Genomic DNA, 13429 nt, shown 5'->3' with positions numbered 1-13429 from the left:
GATAAGAGGAAGCAACTATACAGCCTATCACTTCTTTTTTCTGAGCATAAATCTTTATCTGATTAGGAGCTACCTTCAGTTAATATCTTTACTTTTTTCTCTGAGAGTTTATGGATTTTAAAAGATTTTAACTCCGCTTACTGTCTTTCTTCCTTCTGCATTATTATTATTATTATATATTTTAGTCACAAATAGTATGAGTCCCATAAAACATTCTTATTACTTTATTATAATCAATATTCAGTTACACTTCTCCAGCTTTTTGCAAGTGGTGGTGCATTTTTTTTTTATTTTAAAGAGATTAAGACAAAAGAGGACAGAACAAAGCAGATAAGAACAGAACAATGTAAGCAACACAGTACTTCACCACAGGACAACCCGATATAATAGTAGCTACCATAATGTCTCTTTCTTTGAAATAGTTGAGCATACCTTCATGTACAATAGTACTCCAGAGAATGAAAGTATTACAGGACATTCAGAACCAAATAACAGAAAACAAACAATGGCTACTATATTATCTCATTTTCCATAAAAAAGTTGTTTATACTATCACATATTAAAATCCAGTAAGATACAACATGATATAACCAATGGAAACAGAAGAACAAAAGTATGGTAGGACTTCAAAGCAAAATGATATTAAATCAGCAATGGCTGTCATAATGTCTTATTTTCTTCAACGTAGCTGTTCATACCATTACACATAATAAAATCAAACAAAACAGAATAAAACCATTCCAACTAATGAACCAGAACATTATAACACTTCAAAGCAATGTAATGGGGAATCATGATTACCATAAAATCTTATGTACGCTTACCATTTCTTACACTAGGGAGACTATATGGTATTTATACATGTGAGTTTGATTTATTTTGCTTATGAGTACGGTCTCAAGTTGTGTCCATTTATTTATAAATATCTCAGTGTGATCATTATTTATAGCTGAGTAGTACTCCATTGTATAAAAGTACCACAACTTTTATATCCATTCCTCAGTTGATGAACACTTAGGTTGTTTCCAAGATCTGGCTATTACAAATTGTGCTGTAATAAACATAGGTGCACATATATCACTGTGGTATGATGTTTTCAGTTCTTCTGGGAATATGCCTAGAAGTGGAATAGCTGGGTCAAATGGGACTTCCAATCCCAGCTTTTTGAGGAACCTCCAGATTGACCTCCACAGTGGTTGCACCAGTCTACATTCCCACCAACAGTGCAGAAGAGTTCCTTTGTTGTTGGTAGTTTTCTTGATCCTAGCCATTCTTTCAGGAGTGAGATGGAATCTCAGTTTTCTTTTAATTTGTAATTCTCTAATGACTAATGATGATGAACATTTTTTCATGTATTTCTTTGCCATTTGTATTTCTTCATCTGAGAAGTATGTATTCATTTCAGATGCCCAATTTTGGATTGGATCTTTGAATTTTGGGGGTCTGATTTTTTTTTTAATTCTTTATATGTTTTAGACAAAAGTCCTGTGTCTGAGGGACAGTTCACTAAGATTTTTTTCCCAGTTTGTGAGTTTTCTGTTCACTATGCTGGAGATTTCTTTTGACATGCAGAAATTTTTTAACAAAACGTGATCCCAAAACTGAGTCTGGGAAGTATTTCCTGTGTGGTTTGATTCCTGTTCGTGAATTCTCTACCCACCTGTATGTCTTCAAGATTTCTCCCTAGTTTGTCTTCCAACAGATTTAGTATTTCTGTTTTAATATGCAGATATTTGATCCATTTAGATTTTAGTTTAGTACATGGTGATAGGCATAGATCTAGTTTTAGTTTTTGGCATACAAAGAGTCAGTTTTTCCAGCACCATTTATTAAAGAGACTGTCGTTCTTCTAGTGAACATATTTGGCCCCTTTCTCAAAGATAAGGTGGTTGAGTGTGTTTGTAGTTGTGGTTGTATCCTCTAATCTATTCCATTGACCTTCAGATCTGTTTTTATTCCAGTCTGGTGGCGTATTTTATTACCTTTCGCATTTTTATATTTTCATGTGTGTCATTTTCCTTCTACCTGCAAGTTTTTCTTTAATATTTCTCTTTATACAGGTCTGTTGTTGTCTATTTCAGCCTAATTTGTGAAGGACAGTTTTTGCCACCCTCAGAATTCTGGATAGGAAGTTTTTCTTTGAACATGTTACAGATAACATATTTTGTCATTTGATTTCCATTGTCAAGCTGTTGGAGAACAAGCTGACTTTTGATTTTTACAAAGGAATATATTATTTTTTCTTTCACTGAATATAAGATTTTATCTCTTTTATTTTCATCAAATTTATTCTGATATGCTATGTTTTTTCTTTAGGCTTATGGTTGATCTACCATTTCATGAATTGTAAATATTTAAATTTTTATTTAAATACCTGCAGTGTGTAAATCACGTATGGGTCTGCCTGTTGTTTCTTTTGGCTTTCAGTTATTACATCTTGATGGAATGCTGGCTATTGTGTTTGAGGGATTGTGGAGGCTCTCACTGATACATCTTCCAGAGAGGATTTAATACTCTTCTAGAAGGCAAATTAGAATATGGGAAGATTACCCAAATCATTCAGGGCACCTGAATTCTAATTTTTCTCTCCTTGGGTCCCTTTAAGACTTCTGAAATATCTGCTTATTATTTTAGCAATTGGTTTTTGCTTTTGTTTTTCGGCTTCTTACTCTGCAGATATATAGCTTAGGAATGAAAAACGCCTTGGCAGTAACGTAAGGGATACTGTTAAGCTTGCCCTGAGTTCATTTTCTGTGATCATGGCTGTGCTGGTCGTCTTCTGTCCTGATCCTGCACTTGCAGTCCCAGGCTGCCAGTCTGTTTGGCCTGCACGTTCCACACCTAGACCAGACACATGTCCCCAAGGGGAAAGACTGGCAATGACTCTATAATATGCTACCATTAGCTTTCACAAATTGTTTACACTTTTAAAAAAAATTTAGAAAATTGTGTTTAAAAATTACTTTTTAAAGCAAACCAAGCCTTGTGGGACAGGTCTGTAACCCAATTAAGGTTATTTAACCTTTTTGTATGTCTCTTCTCTGGATTTTTGACCCTCTAGTCCTGATAGCCTTTGTTACTTACTCTTCATTGTTTTAAAATACCTAGAAGATTTTTTTGTTTCTTTTTATTCAGTTTTCATATTTGTGCTCAGCAGGAGAGTTGAGTCTGGCACAAGCTACTTTACAGCTGGAAGTATAAGTCTGCATCTGATGAGTTTTTAAATCATTTCTTAGAGTATATGATGTTAATTGCCTTATGTTTTACATTCCCAGGATGCAGTGTCAGCCTTGCTTGCAAGAACGTCAGCTGAGCTGTTAGCTGTGGAACAAGAATTAGCACAAGAAGAGGAGGAACCGGGGCCTATAGTGGAGCATCATGGTGCAGAAGGAGACTGGTAGAATAGTCACTTTCCTTTCACTAGTGGCAACTCTGTGAGGGTGTTTTGGTTTCTTTAAGACTCTTCCAAGGAAACCTTTATAAGTTCATGTCTTGTTCTGGAATTATGGGAAACATTGTGGCTTTAGACAGCTAAGGCTAGAGAATCTCTCCTTGGTTAAAGGAGGTAGTGGGAAGCCGGTGGGTAAAGTGAACATGCTAGCCAGATTTTTATTCTTGCTTCAGGGATTTGATTTTTTGTTTTTTCCTGTACTGAGATTAAACGTAGAGCCTTTGCACTATGCTACATCCCCAGCTGATTTTTTTTTTTTTTTTTTTTTTTTTTTTTTTAAATTTTGAGGCAGTGTCTCACTAAGTAACTAAATTGCCTGGGTAGGACTCAAACTTGAAAATGAACTGCTTCAGCCTGCCAGGTGACATATAGGCCTATGTCACCAGGCTTGGCTTGCTAAAGTAAAACTTCAGCACTATTTTCTAAACTTTTTCTAAGTGTAAACTATCAGTTTTGAAAGACAATGGTGGCTTATTATAGAGTCAGATCAATTAAAAACTATTTTTTATTTTTGTTTTCTTTTCTTTTCTTTTTTTAACTTTGAAATACCAAGAATGCCATTTAGACTCTGGTAAGGCAAAGCAAATATTAGGGAGATATTTTCTCAATGGCCAATTCTCTATTACTACTTTTACCTTCTTGATTTTTCTGCTTCCTACTCTGTATTTATACTCTCTTTAAAAAAGAGCACAAGCTGGGCATTGTGGCGCAAACCTATCAGCACTTGGGAGGCTGAGGCAGGAGGCATGTTGCAAGTTAAAAACCAGCCTGAGCTACAGAGTGAGCTCAAGGCCTGCCTGAATTGTATAGTGAGACCTGGTCTCAATAAATACAAAAAGAAAAAAAAGAAGAAGAAAAAAAGATGTGATGTGGCTGGGAATTTAGCTAAGTGGCATAAGCACCTGCCTTGCAGGCAGGCGGTCCTGAGTTCAATCCCCGGTACCGATAAAAATGAAAAAGAATGTGATGTTCACTCATATGCCTATCTAAAGAACTATATTTCTTAGTTTGCACTGTTTTCTCTAAAAACAAATTTTAGTGAATGCTGAAGTTTTAAGTATATATACAGTGTAAACTCATTTAGATTAACTTTTACATACGAGTTATTTGTACTGTTAATGTTTGATTGGTCTACTGTTTATAGTGTGTACATATACATTGGTGGTATATGTATGCATCTGCATACATACGTATGCATTTCTATGCACATGTGTATATGTTAAACTTTTAAGAAACTTGGTGACAAGATATGTCATAAATAAAACAGTCATGGACATTTGGAAGGAAGAACAAAGACACTGCTTATAAAAAGTCAGTTGTAATGAATAAAAATCAGAGCAGTAGAGAACAAATATGAGAGTGATTATAAAATTTATCCCAGCATCTTTAAATATAAAGCTTTTCTCATGTTTGTAAAGTACAGTGTACACATATTTCAAAAACAATACTTGGTTTATAAAAATAGGATCTTGTAAGTTATAGTAGTTAATACTGATTCCCCATTTTATCTCATGGTTAGGTATTGAATAACTAGTCTGTACTAATTTGTCAGTACCAGTATATCACCAGTTGCAATTAAAGCTGAAGTTTTAGATATGAATGGGAAAAATGTTTTCATTCAAAGCTGGACATTTAGATGTCAGTGGAAACAATGTTTCCATTCTAAGAATGTGAGACTCAGCAAAGCAAGAGATGTTCTAAACCATCCTAAAACTCTTGCTTTATCTATTTTGTATCAACTGTCTTTTAATTCTTTAATGCTACCCAGTGCTTTTGTGAAAGATGAGCTCCTGTGGCAACAAGAGTCTCCTTTTACATAGGTTCTCTCTGTTAGATTATGAGCACAGCCAGAAATGAGTATATTTTTTTTTTAGGAATGAGTATTTTTAATTATTATGTCTTTATTCACTCTTAGCTGAGAGTAACCTCCTGTTATATAATTAATTCTATAATAAATAACTAGTACCAAGTCATTTTATGATGTTTCCATATTTTTAAATGACAAGATTAAAATTTATATGACATTCAGAATATTTTTATTTTACTGTCTGAAAGTTAGGTAAATTTCATAAATTTAAAATTTTAGTACCAAATTATGGTGATTTTGCTGCTAGATTGCTAGAAAATAAAGTGAGAGTTTTACTTTTTATGTGCTAGTTAAAAATTCCAGTCAAAGAATGCGTTGAATATGTGTAAGTTCATTGTTTATTTCCCAGGTGACAGGCTAACATGCCCAGGTTGCACTCTTTAGGAAGTAGGCCTGCTTAGCTGAATGTATGCTTTGTTTTATTTCACAATAGGCTAACACTGCTGGGAGAGACCTCTGATGAAATTGTGGCTGAAAAAGGGGCCGAAGTTAAGTTGGCAGAAGACGGTAGCTGTACAGAGGACTTAAATTCATGCGCCAGCTTGCCCGAGATGCACGAAGACAGGTGTAGGAAAGACAAGGAGTGTGCCAGAAACCATACAAGAGAGCTGCCTTCTGGAAAAACTGCCCTGGTGAATATCCAACTATGCCTCCGTGAAACCAAGGCCTCGCAGGCACCAGTAATTTCATATTAGGATTTTGGTCCACAAACTGATTATGAAAGGCATTTTTGAGAATGGTCACTAAGAAGCATTGTAAATGCATTAAAAATTTTAAATGGGCCCAAATTACTAATTCTTCGCTTAATTGTTATTAAAAGAGAAATAATGGATTTGGAATATAGCTCTGTGATAGAGTACTTGTTTAGTGTGAGCAAAGCCCTGGATTCAATCCCTAGCACCAGGAAAAAAATAAGTAAAGAAAGAAAGAAACCAAGAAAACAAGTAGAGGACTAAATTAGACCACTTTCAGTGTTCTGTGAATGTTTATTAAAAGTATTTTCTTGATTAGATAACAGCAGTATGACTACTTAACTGTATTAAGTTTCAAAAATACTTCAATTTCAAACATGAAAGTAAACATTAGAAGTTACTTTTGGTTAGGTGGTGTTTTTCTGCTTGAAGTCTTCTCTGACAGATGGCAAATGACGTGGGATAGGCACAGATGCCAACCATGTGATAAAGCAGAGGCAGCTTTGCTAGCAAAGTGAGAGACGTGTTGAGACTACCATCCCCAGATGGGGAAAGTGCTTTTCCAGCTTTGCAAATGCTGGCGCACTTGGGATGTCTGTCATGGAGTTCAGAAAATTCCAGCTCATTATTCCTAACAAAATAATGTAGCTTTCCTGACTGAAAACTTCCTTTTACAAAGAAGCAAACTTTCATCAAAAGGCAGGCGTGGAATCAAGTTACACTTGTAAGATAAAATATAGATGCCTGCCTTGTCTACAGTTGGTGTTTTGACACCTTTCCATTTTTACTTGTTTAATTTTTGTTGCACTTCCAATGATTCAGAAAGAATTCAAACTCAACTTCACAAGTTATTATATTCTTATATGTATAATTATATATTTCATTTAAATCTATAACTTTGTGGTATATTTTTATTCTCTTATATTTAGTTATTTTTATCATTATTCTGGAAGAAAATAGGTATAGTTATTCTGGAGAAAACTAGTCAGAAAATGTAGTGTTTAAGGATGATATATTTTCAATATATTCTTTATACAATGTCTCTAAATCTAAACCTTCATTTTTAAAACCAACCTATTAAAGGTAACCTCCTCTATGGTTAACTTTGGACAGCTATCTCTTATTTTCTGTGAGTAGCTTCCTAAGAACTCAATAGAAAACCATTCTCCCCACTTCCCTACTCAAGTACCATTCTCTGAACTGCAGGCGTCCCTGGTGCCTGGTGACTCTCTGTTTTCCATTAAATATTTCCCTCTTACCTAGAAGAAGAAAGCATAAATGGTCACACATCTACCAGCTCCTAACAAATTGCCAATTTCTCTCGTAGGTTGACAAAGAGACAAATACTGATGAAGCAGTTAGTGACAGTGTGACAGTTCGCCCAAAAGATCGCAGCAGTCTGAGCTCTCGACAGCATCCATTCGTGAGGAGCAGCGTGATAGTGCGCTCCCAAACGTTTTCTCCAGGAGAGCGGAGCCAGTACATCTGCAGGGTGAGGTGACGGCGCTCCTAATGAAGCCCTAGATTGCAGCTTCTTCTTTTCCTGCCAGTCAGTAGCTCATTAATGACAAGACATGTGCACTGGGGGCTGCAGAAGCTGACTATAAATACTAATGGCTAGAAGTGCCACAAGATATATGAAAGATGTCACACGCCTAAGGTTCTTTTTGGTTAGTTATTTTCCCCAAAATTCAGTGTCTCACCAGTTCTAGTGTAATTTCTTTGGCAAGTAAGTGACATTCAAGGACTGGATGCTAAGAAATTTTGAACCTCTGTCTTTGTTTAGAAAGATAAAGTGGTTTTTAAGATACCATTTTATATCTGCTACATATCATATCTGCTTCAAGCATATATGTTAATCTTAATGAACTGAAAATTATGACTTGGATTTTAGAACAATAATCATCTCTTTAACAATGCCTTTGGACCCTGAATCAGGCTCATGGTTCTGTGAAGAAGATTGTGGAATATGCTTTAGTTTACCAAATTATACTTCTAGAAGTATTTATGGTCTATAATAAATTTAATAGTACAATATAAAATAGATTAGAAATATTTTAAATAACTAATTTATTCATTCAAGTCAAAAAGACTTTTATTAAGCATATTGCTAGGAACTTGGAAACAAAAGAGATCCAGAGTCCTTCTCTTGCAGAGCTTTCTTGTGAATGAGTCAGGACATAAACAATAACTATGATGAATAATCAGCGAAGTGTCTTGGGTGGGGATCCACACATTATGGGGCTAAGAATGGTCCATAGGGCCCTAAGTAGGTTTTACTGCAAAGGTGACACTCACCAGAGACCTGAAGCAGGTGCAGCCTGAGCCAAGAGCATTCTATGTGTCTTAACTCAGACTTTGAGCTCCATACTGTCTGTAAAACTTTAAGGAAAGTTGTACTGACTGTTACTCAATATACAAAGGGCCGTTTTATTTTTTAAAATGTATAGTTGTTTTAACTTGTGACTTTGATAACTGCTACTGAAAAACAGTCATTTAAATTATTTAAGAAGAGCAAGACTGTAGAACAAGGAAGATCTTTTTTGGAGTGGATAAGCTTCTCTATTCCAGTTTCTACAAGCACTCTGTTATATGGTAACTTTTTAAATCTTTTGTCACTAGTTAAATCGGAGTGACAGTGACAGTTCAACTTTGGCTAAAAAATCACTGTTTGTGAGAAACTCCACTGAACGGCGCAGTTTGCGGGTCAAAAGGGTATGTATTCCCTCAGCCACATCCCACTGCCCTGGACCAGTCCACATTCAGGAATTGCAAAGATAAAAATTGCAGAACTTCTGGGTGTCAGTGTCCTTTCTCTAGGGCTGTTAACTTATGTAACAGTGATCACACTGAGATGCAGATGAACCAGGGTGGATGTGCTTAAGAGCATTCATTCATCACTGATTTGAAACCTGTGAAAATTTAGACTGGAAATTGATTATCAGTATCTGTGGGAAAAGGGCATGCCAAGCCCGAAGAGCATCATTTCTAACAATGCAGACACAGCTCCACACCATCTCTGGCTCCAGAGCCTTTGTGGGAGGAGTATAGTACTGGGTACCTTCTCAGAGGGGGCAGACACTCTGCAAAGGAGTGGCACGCAGGTCTTTACATATCTTTATTTTTGTTTAATATTTTAGGCACATAATTTTACAACTTGACTAAATAGTTATCTCTAATAAGTTCAAATGATGGGGCAGCCCCGGTCAAGTTTTCCTGTATACGTCAGTCTAGGAAAGTGTTAAGGATAAGTCTGAGATAATATTTAAATAAATTAAAAGGCCAAATTCTTCAAGTAGTTCAGAAATTCCTGTTTGCTTTCTAATGGCTGAAATTTTTTTAAAAAGCTGTTTGTTTACTACTTTCATTTTGGTTTAAAATGTGAGTTTGATAAGCATGGAGCTCTGTACCTGTTGGACTCTCATCACGGGTACCATAGACTCCCACCTCAGGAGTCTACAGTAAAGGAAAGACTCAGGTGTACCCAGAGTGCTGGGGAAGACAAGAAGGGAGCTTCTCTGCAGCAGAATCTAACACATACTCCATGGGGTGGGGTGGGGGATCCTATTGCCTTGAGACCTGGGAAGAAATTCAAAGAAAATGATAGCTTTGGGGTAGGAAGGAGTGTGTGGTCTGGGAGAAGTGGTGGGTACTAGGAGCTGTTGAAAGGTGGGATGGAATGCCATGAGTAGGAAGGTATGCGTGAGTGAGAAGTGCTCACTTTGTAGCAGAGCCGTGGCACTGTGGATTGGAAGGCAGGGCTGGGAGCTGGAAGGAGAAGTCAGAAGTAGGCTCTTCCCCAGTGTTGCTCTGGTTTCATGCCACCATGTGCAGAGGACAAACATAGCTGTCTTCTTGGGCTTCCTAGCTACTGGAAAATAATAACAACTATTTCTCTTGTGTAAAGGCTAATGTATCTTATGCTGTAACATATGGAAATTTGTAGGAAATTCTGAGACATAGATCTTTCAGATAATCAAACTTTATACTTTGAAAGCACCTAAATTTTCATCATCTTGAGTGAAAATTCTTCTCACTTTCTTTCTCAGTCACCTGTTTCCTGAAGCAGCACATGCTTTTCAAGGAAGGCAGCACACTTTAGAGAAATTTTAACCAGAACTTTATAAGTTGAGTGGACCTGAAAACAGATTATTTGTAAATTTAGTTTTAGTACTACTTGAACCATACAGAAGTTTATCCTAAAACATTGTATAAAGATTATTTTTAAATGGCTTTTAAGGAAGTACATATGGTTACACAAAAATGAGAATGAAAGTCTCATTCAGAAGTTACAGCATGAAAATGGCATAGAGGTCTAAGAAAACAAAGCAATACCTAGTTGGGATGGCCAAGTGCCAGGAGAGTGAATAAGGTCGCGTCACTTTGGCAGTGATAGGTTAAACCTCTTCATTCTGGCTCTTCCCTATTCAATGATATCACATGGATGCCTTACAGTGGAAGCAGTTGGTACCATAAAAATCTGCAAAACCTGCAGATCATTAATCCCCACCCCAGAGTCTTTTGTTGAACATTTACCAGCACTTCAGTACACAGTGGAGTCCTTAGAAGGGCTCCTTACGTATAACACCTAGGAAAGATTTTTGATTCTGGAAAACCAGTAATGCAGTCAAAGTAAACGTGAGTCTAGATGATTCTTGCTATGTCATGTATTTGTTAAAGTGTGGAAAGGTTGAGAAGAGGAAACTTAAGAATAAAAAGGTTATAGAAACCGAGCATCTAGAGTTTTAAGTAAACACACAGGACAGATATGTTGGATAAAAGGGGAGGGTCTGGGACGAAACAGTCAAAGGTATTACAATTTGGATTTAGACCCTAAAATACCTAAAGGAGGCTGAGACAGGCCCTCTCCCTCCATCTTTCATGAGCACCACTGTTCTAAATCTTCATACTGGAGCGCATGTCAAGTGTGAGGCTCTCTTTTCTTATATCACACAGCACCAGTTCTTACTAGGAACCTCTTATTTTCCATTTCCAGAGCTGACAACCTAGGCAGAAGATACTGTCTTGTACTGTCTACATATGCTGTCTTACCCAGATTATGTTAAAGTAGTCTTTCTCAAATGAGTCTGATCCAGTTCTAATCGATCTATTCCTTCCCTGACTTCCTATAGCATTTAAGATACAAATTCACATTTTACTGTTCCTTACTGTCTGGTGGACAATGATATAAGATCAGAGATCTTTGTGTGCATGTTCACTAAACATTTAGGTGCTAAACTTCTGTAGCACTTTTGTTCTTAGCACTTCTGTTCTGCCTCTGCCCTCACAAACATGCACAAGGACCTGGATTTGGTCCCCAGTGGGGGATGGGAGTTGTACCAGTCTTCCTGGTGTCCTGCCTACAAAACTTACAGCAGACCTTTATTCGTACATATTCAATAATTACTTCTTGACAAGAGGATAACATTGGCCCCAAGGAAAGAACAGAACAACAGACATAATTTAATAGCAAAAGTACATAATGCTTCAGGGGAAATCAAGGAAGAGTTGGAATGTGAACATACTAGCTGGAGGAGGGAGGCAGCTTCTTAACCCCATCAACCAGCTGTAGTGTGGCCAGCACTGTTGGAAGTACTAGCACAGGGATGATCTGTGGGGGTGGTCCTATGTCCTGAAACAGAGGACGTGTAAGTTTCTGGTGACATGTTTATTTTTCACCCAAAGCAAGTTAAGCTAGGCTACTGTAGGGAAGGTAGTAAGTTTATAAAATCTCTGGTCAAAAACGGTAAAATATATTTCTTGCTGAGTTACTTGTCACTGCAGTTCAGCTGATGCCCTGGTCCTGTTGTTCTCATTAGAGCCCAGGCTGTGATGGAACCTCCTTCTCTGGCTACTGCTTTCTGTCTAGCAGGAGACAAAACTGTAGATCTCATTCTGACATTGGCCAGCTTCCTCTTGGAAGTAAGGCATGCACCTTCCACCTACCTTTGGTTGGCCTAACCAAGTCACTTGGTAGGTTAGGTACTCAACAGACCAGGGAGTAGTGAAAAGCAGTCCTATCGCACCACAGGGGAAACAGGCAGAGTCAATGACTATCCATATAACAGAGATGATTTGTCGTGTTTTCTAACTCTCCAGACGGTGTGCCAGCCAGTCCTCAGAAGGACAGCCCAAGAATGCCCAGTGCGCACATCTCTAGACTTAGAACTGGACCTTCAGGCCTCTTTAACCCACCAGAGCCGCCTCAATGATGAGCTGCAGGCCCTGAGGGGCTTGCGGCAAAAGCTGGAGGAGCTGAAAGCTCAGGGAGAGACTGACCTTCCCCCTGGTGTGCTAGAAGATGAGAGATTCCAGAAGCTTCTGAAACAAGCGGAGAAGCAGGTACAGACCACAGTGTGGCTCATCCTTGTTAAAGTCTAAAGACAGGAGGTTCCCAGCTCACACCTCCAACTGGCTCAAAAGCATTTGCTTTTTCTAGGCCTTGGTACATGCCTTTTACACAGTGCTCAATCTGGTGTTTTTAAATCCTGAGTATTACTTAAATACTAATTCTTCCACCCACCATAATATAAATGAGAGCCCCCCACCCGCCACCATTTCTACACACACACACACACACACACACACACACACACACACACACACACACACACACACACCCTACAGCATTGGTGACCACTGACTTCCTGATAGGGAGTGTGACAGAGAGAAAAAAAGTCATAGCCATTTCTCCTTAGCATTATTTCTGTCTGGATAAGTGGTATGTTTGTTTGAATTTTCTATTAATAGCTCCTTTTAAAATTCATTAACCACATTAATTGTAAATACAGTGCTAATTTTAATGTTCCTAAATTTCACTTTCTTTCCTACCTCCAAGAAAGATTACAATTTACATACTGGCCTTCCCTTCTGCCTTTCACTATACAAGTATCTATGCAAAATAAGATAAAAGTCATTGATTAAAAAATAGAATATTTTAAAGGGACTATTTCATTCTACCACCTTACATATCACTAACAGTTTCAAGAATCTGCATGAATATGGAACTGATTTATTCTCTGAAGTTTAGACTTTGTATTTTGGTGTTGAAATGTATATTCACATCCATATTATAAATAATGTTCATATTACTAAAATATTACAAATGCCAAAATGATATTTTCTTTCAATTCCTTTGAGTAGGAAGCTGAAATACAGTGAACACTTCCTTGAACTAATAGAAAAATATTGTCCATAATGTAAACTTTTCTCTTCAGGTCCTTTTACTCTTGTAATTGTGGTACTAATGGGAAAGTTTAAGTTGTTTAACTGAATATTGCTACTTATGGTGGTTAGAATTCAGAAATTTAATGAATTTCAAGAATCAAACCGATAGGCAAAATCAATCTCTATCCTATGCCCCTTCCTAGAAAGGACACTTAATGAAAATGTTTGCCCAGCTTGGAGTTGAATTGTAAC

At 37.2% G+C, this 13429-nt stretch overlaps 1 protein-coding gene across 2 annotated transcripts in view; it reads left to right on the top strand.

Annotated features, from left to right (window-relative positions):
- Wwc2 (WW and C2 domain containing 2) overlaps positions 1–13429 on the top strand; it is a 221514-nt gene that overhangs the window by 190442 nt on the left and 17643 nt on the right. For both annotated transcript variants that reach the window (XM_063234691.1, XM_063234692.1), the window contains exons 17-21: positions 3276–3397; positions 5752–5950; positions 7338–7502; positions 8633–8725; positions 12110–12352. In XM_063234691.1, coding sequence (XP_063090761.1) covers positions 3276–3397; positions 5752–5950; positions 7338–7502; positions 8633–8725; positions 12110–12352 — 822 coding nt within the window. The remainder of the gene's footprint in view (positions 1–3275; positions 3398–5751; positions 5951–7337; positions 7503–8632; positions 8726–12109; positions 12353–13429) is intronic.

This window comes from Cavia porcellus, unplaced genomic scaffold, assembly GCF_034190915.1.
Source record: "Cavia porcellus strain 051 isolate PalLab524CR breed Dunkin Hartley unplaced genomic scaffold, mCavPor4.1 scaffold_24, whole genome shotgun sequence".
In the NCBI taxonomy this organism is placed as follows: domain Eukaryota; kingdom Metazoa; phylum Chordata; class Mammalia; order Rodentia; family Caviidae; genus Cavia; species Cavia porcellus.
This window is presented reverse-complemented; position numbering and strand designations above follow the sequence as displayed.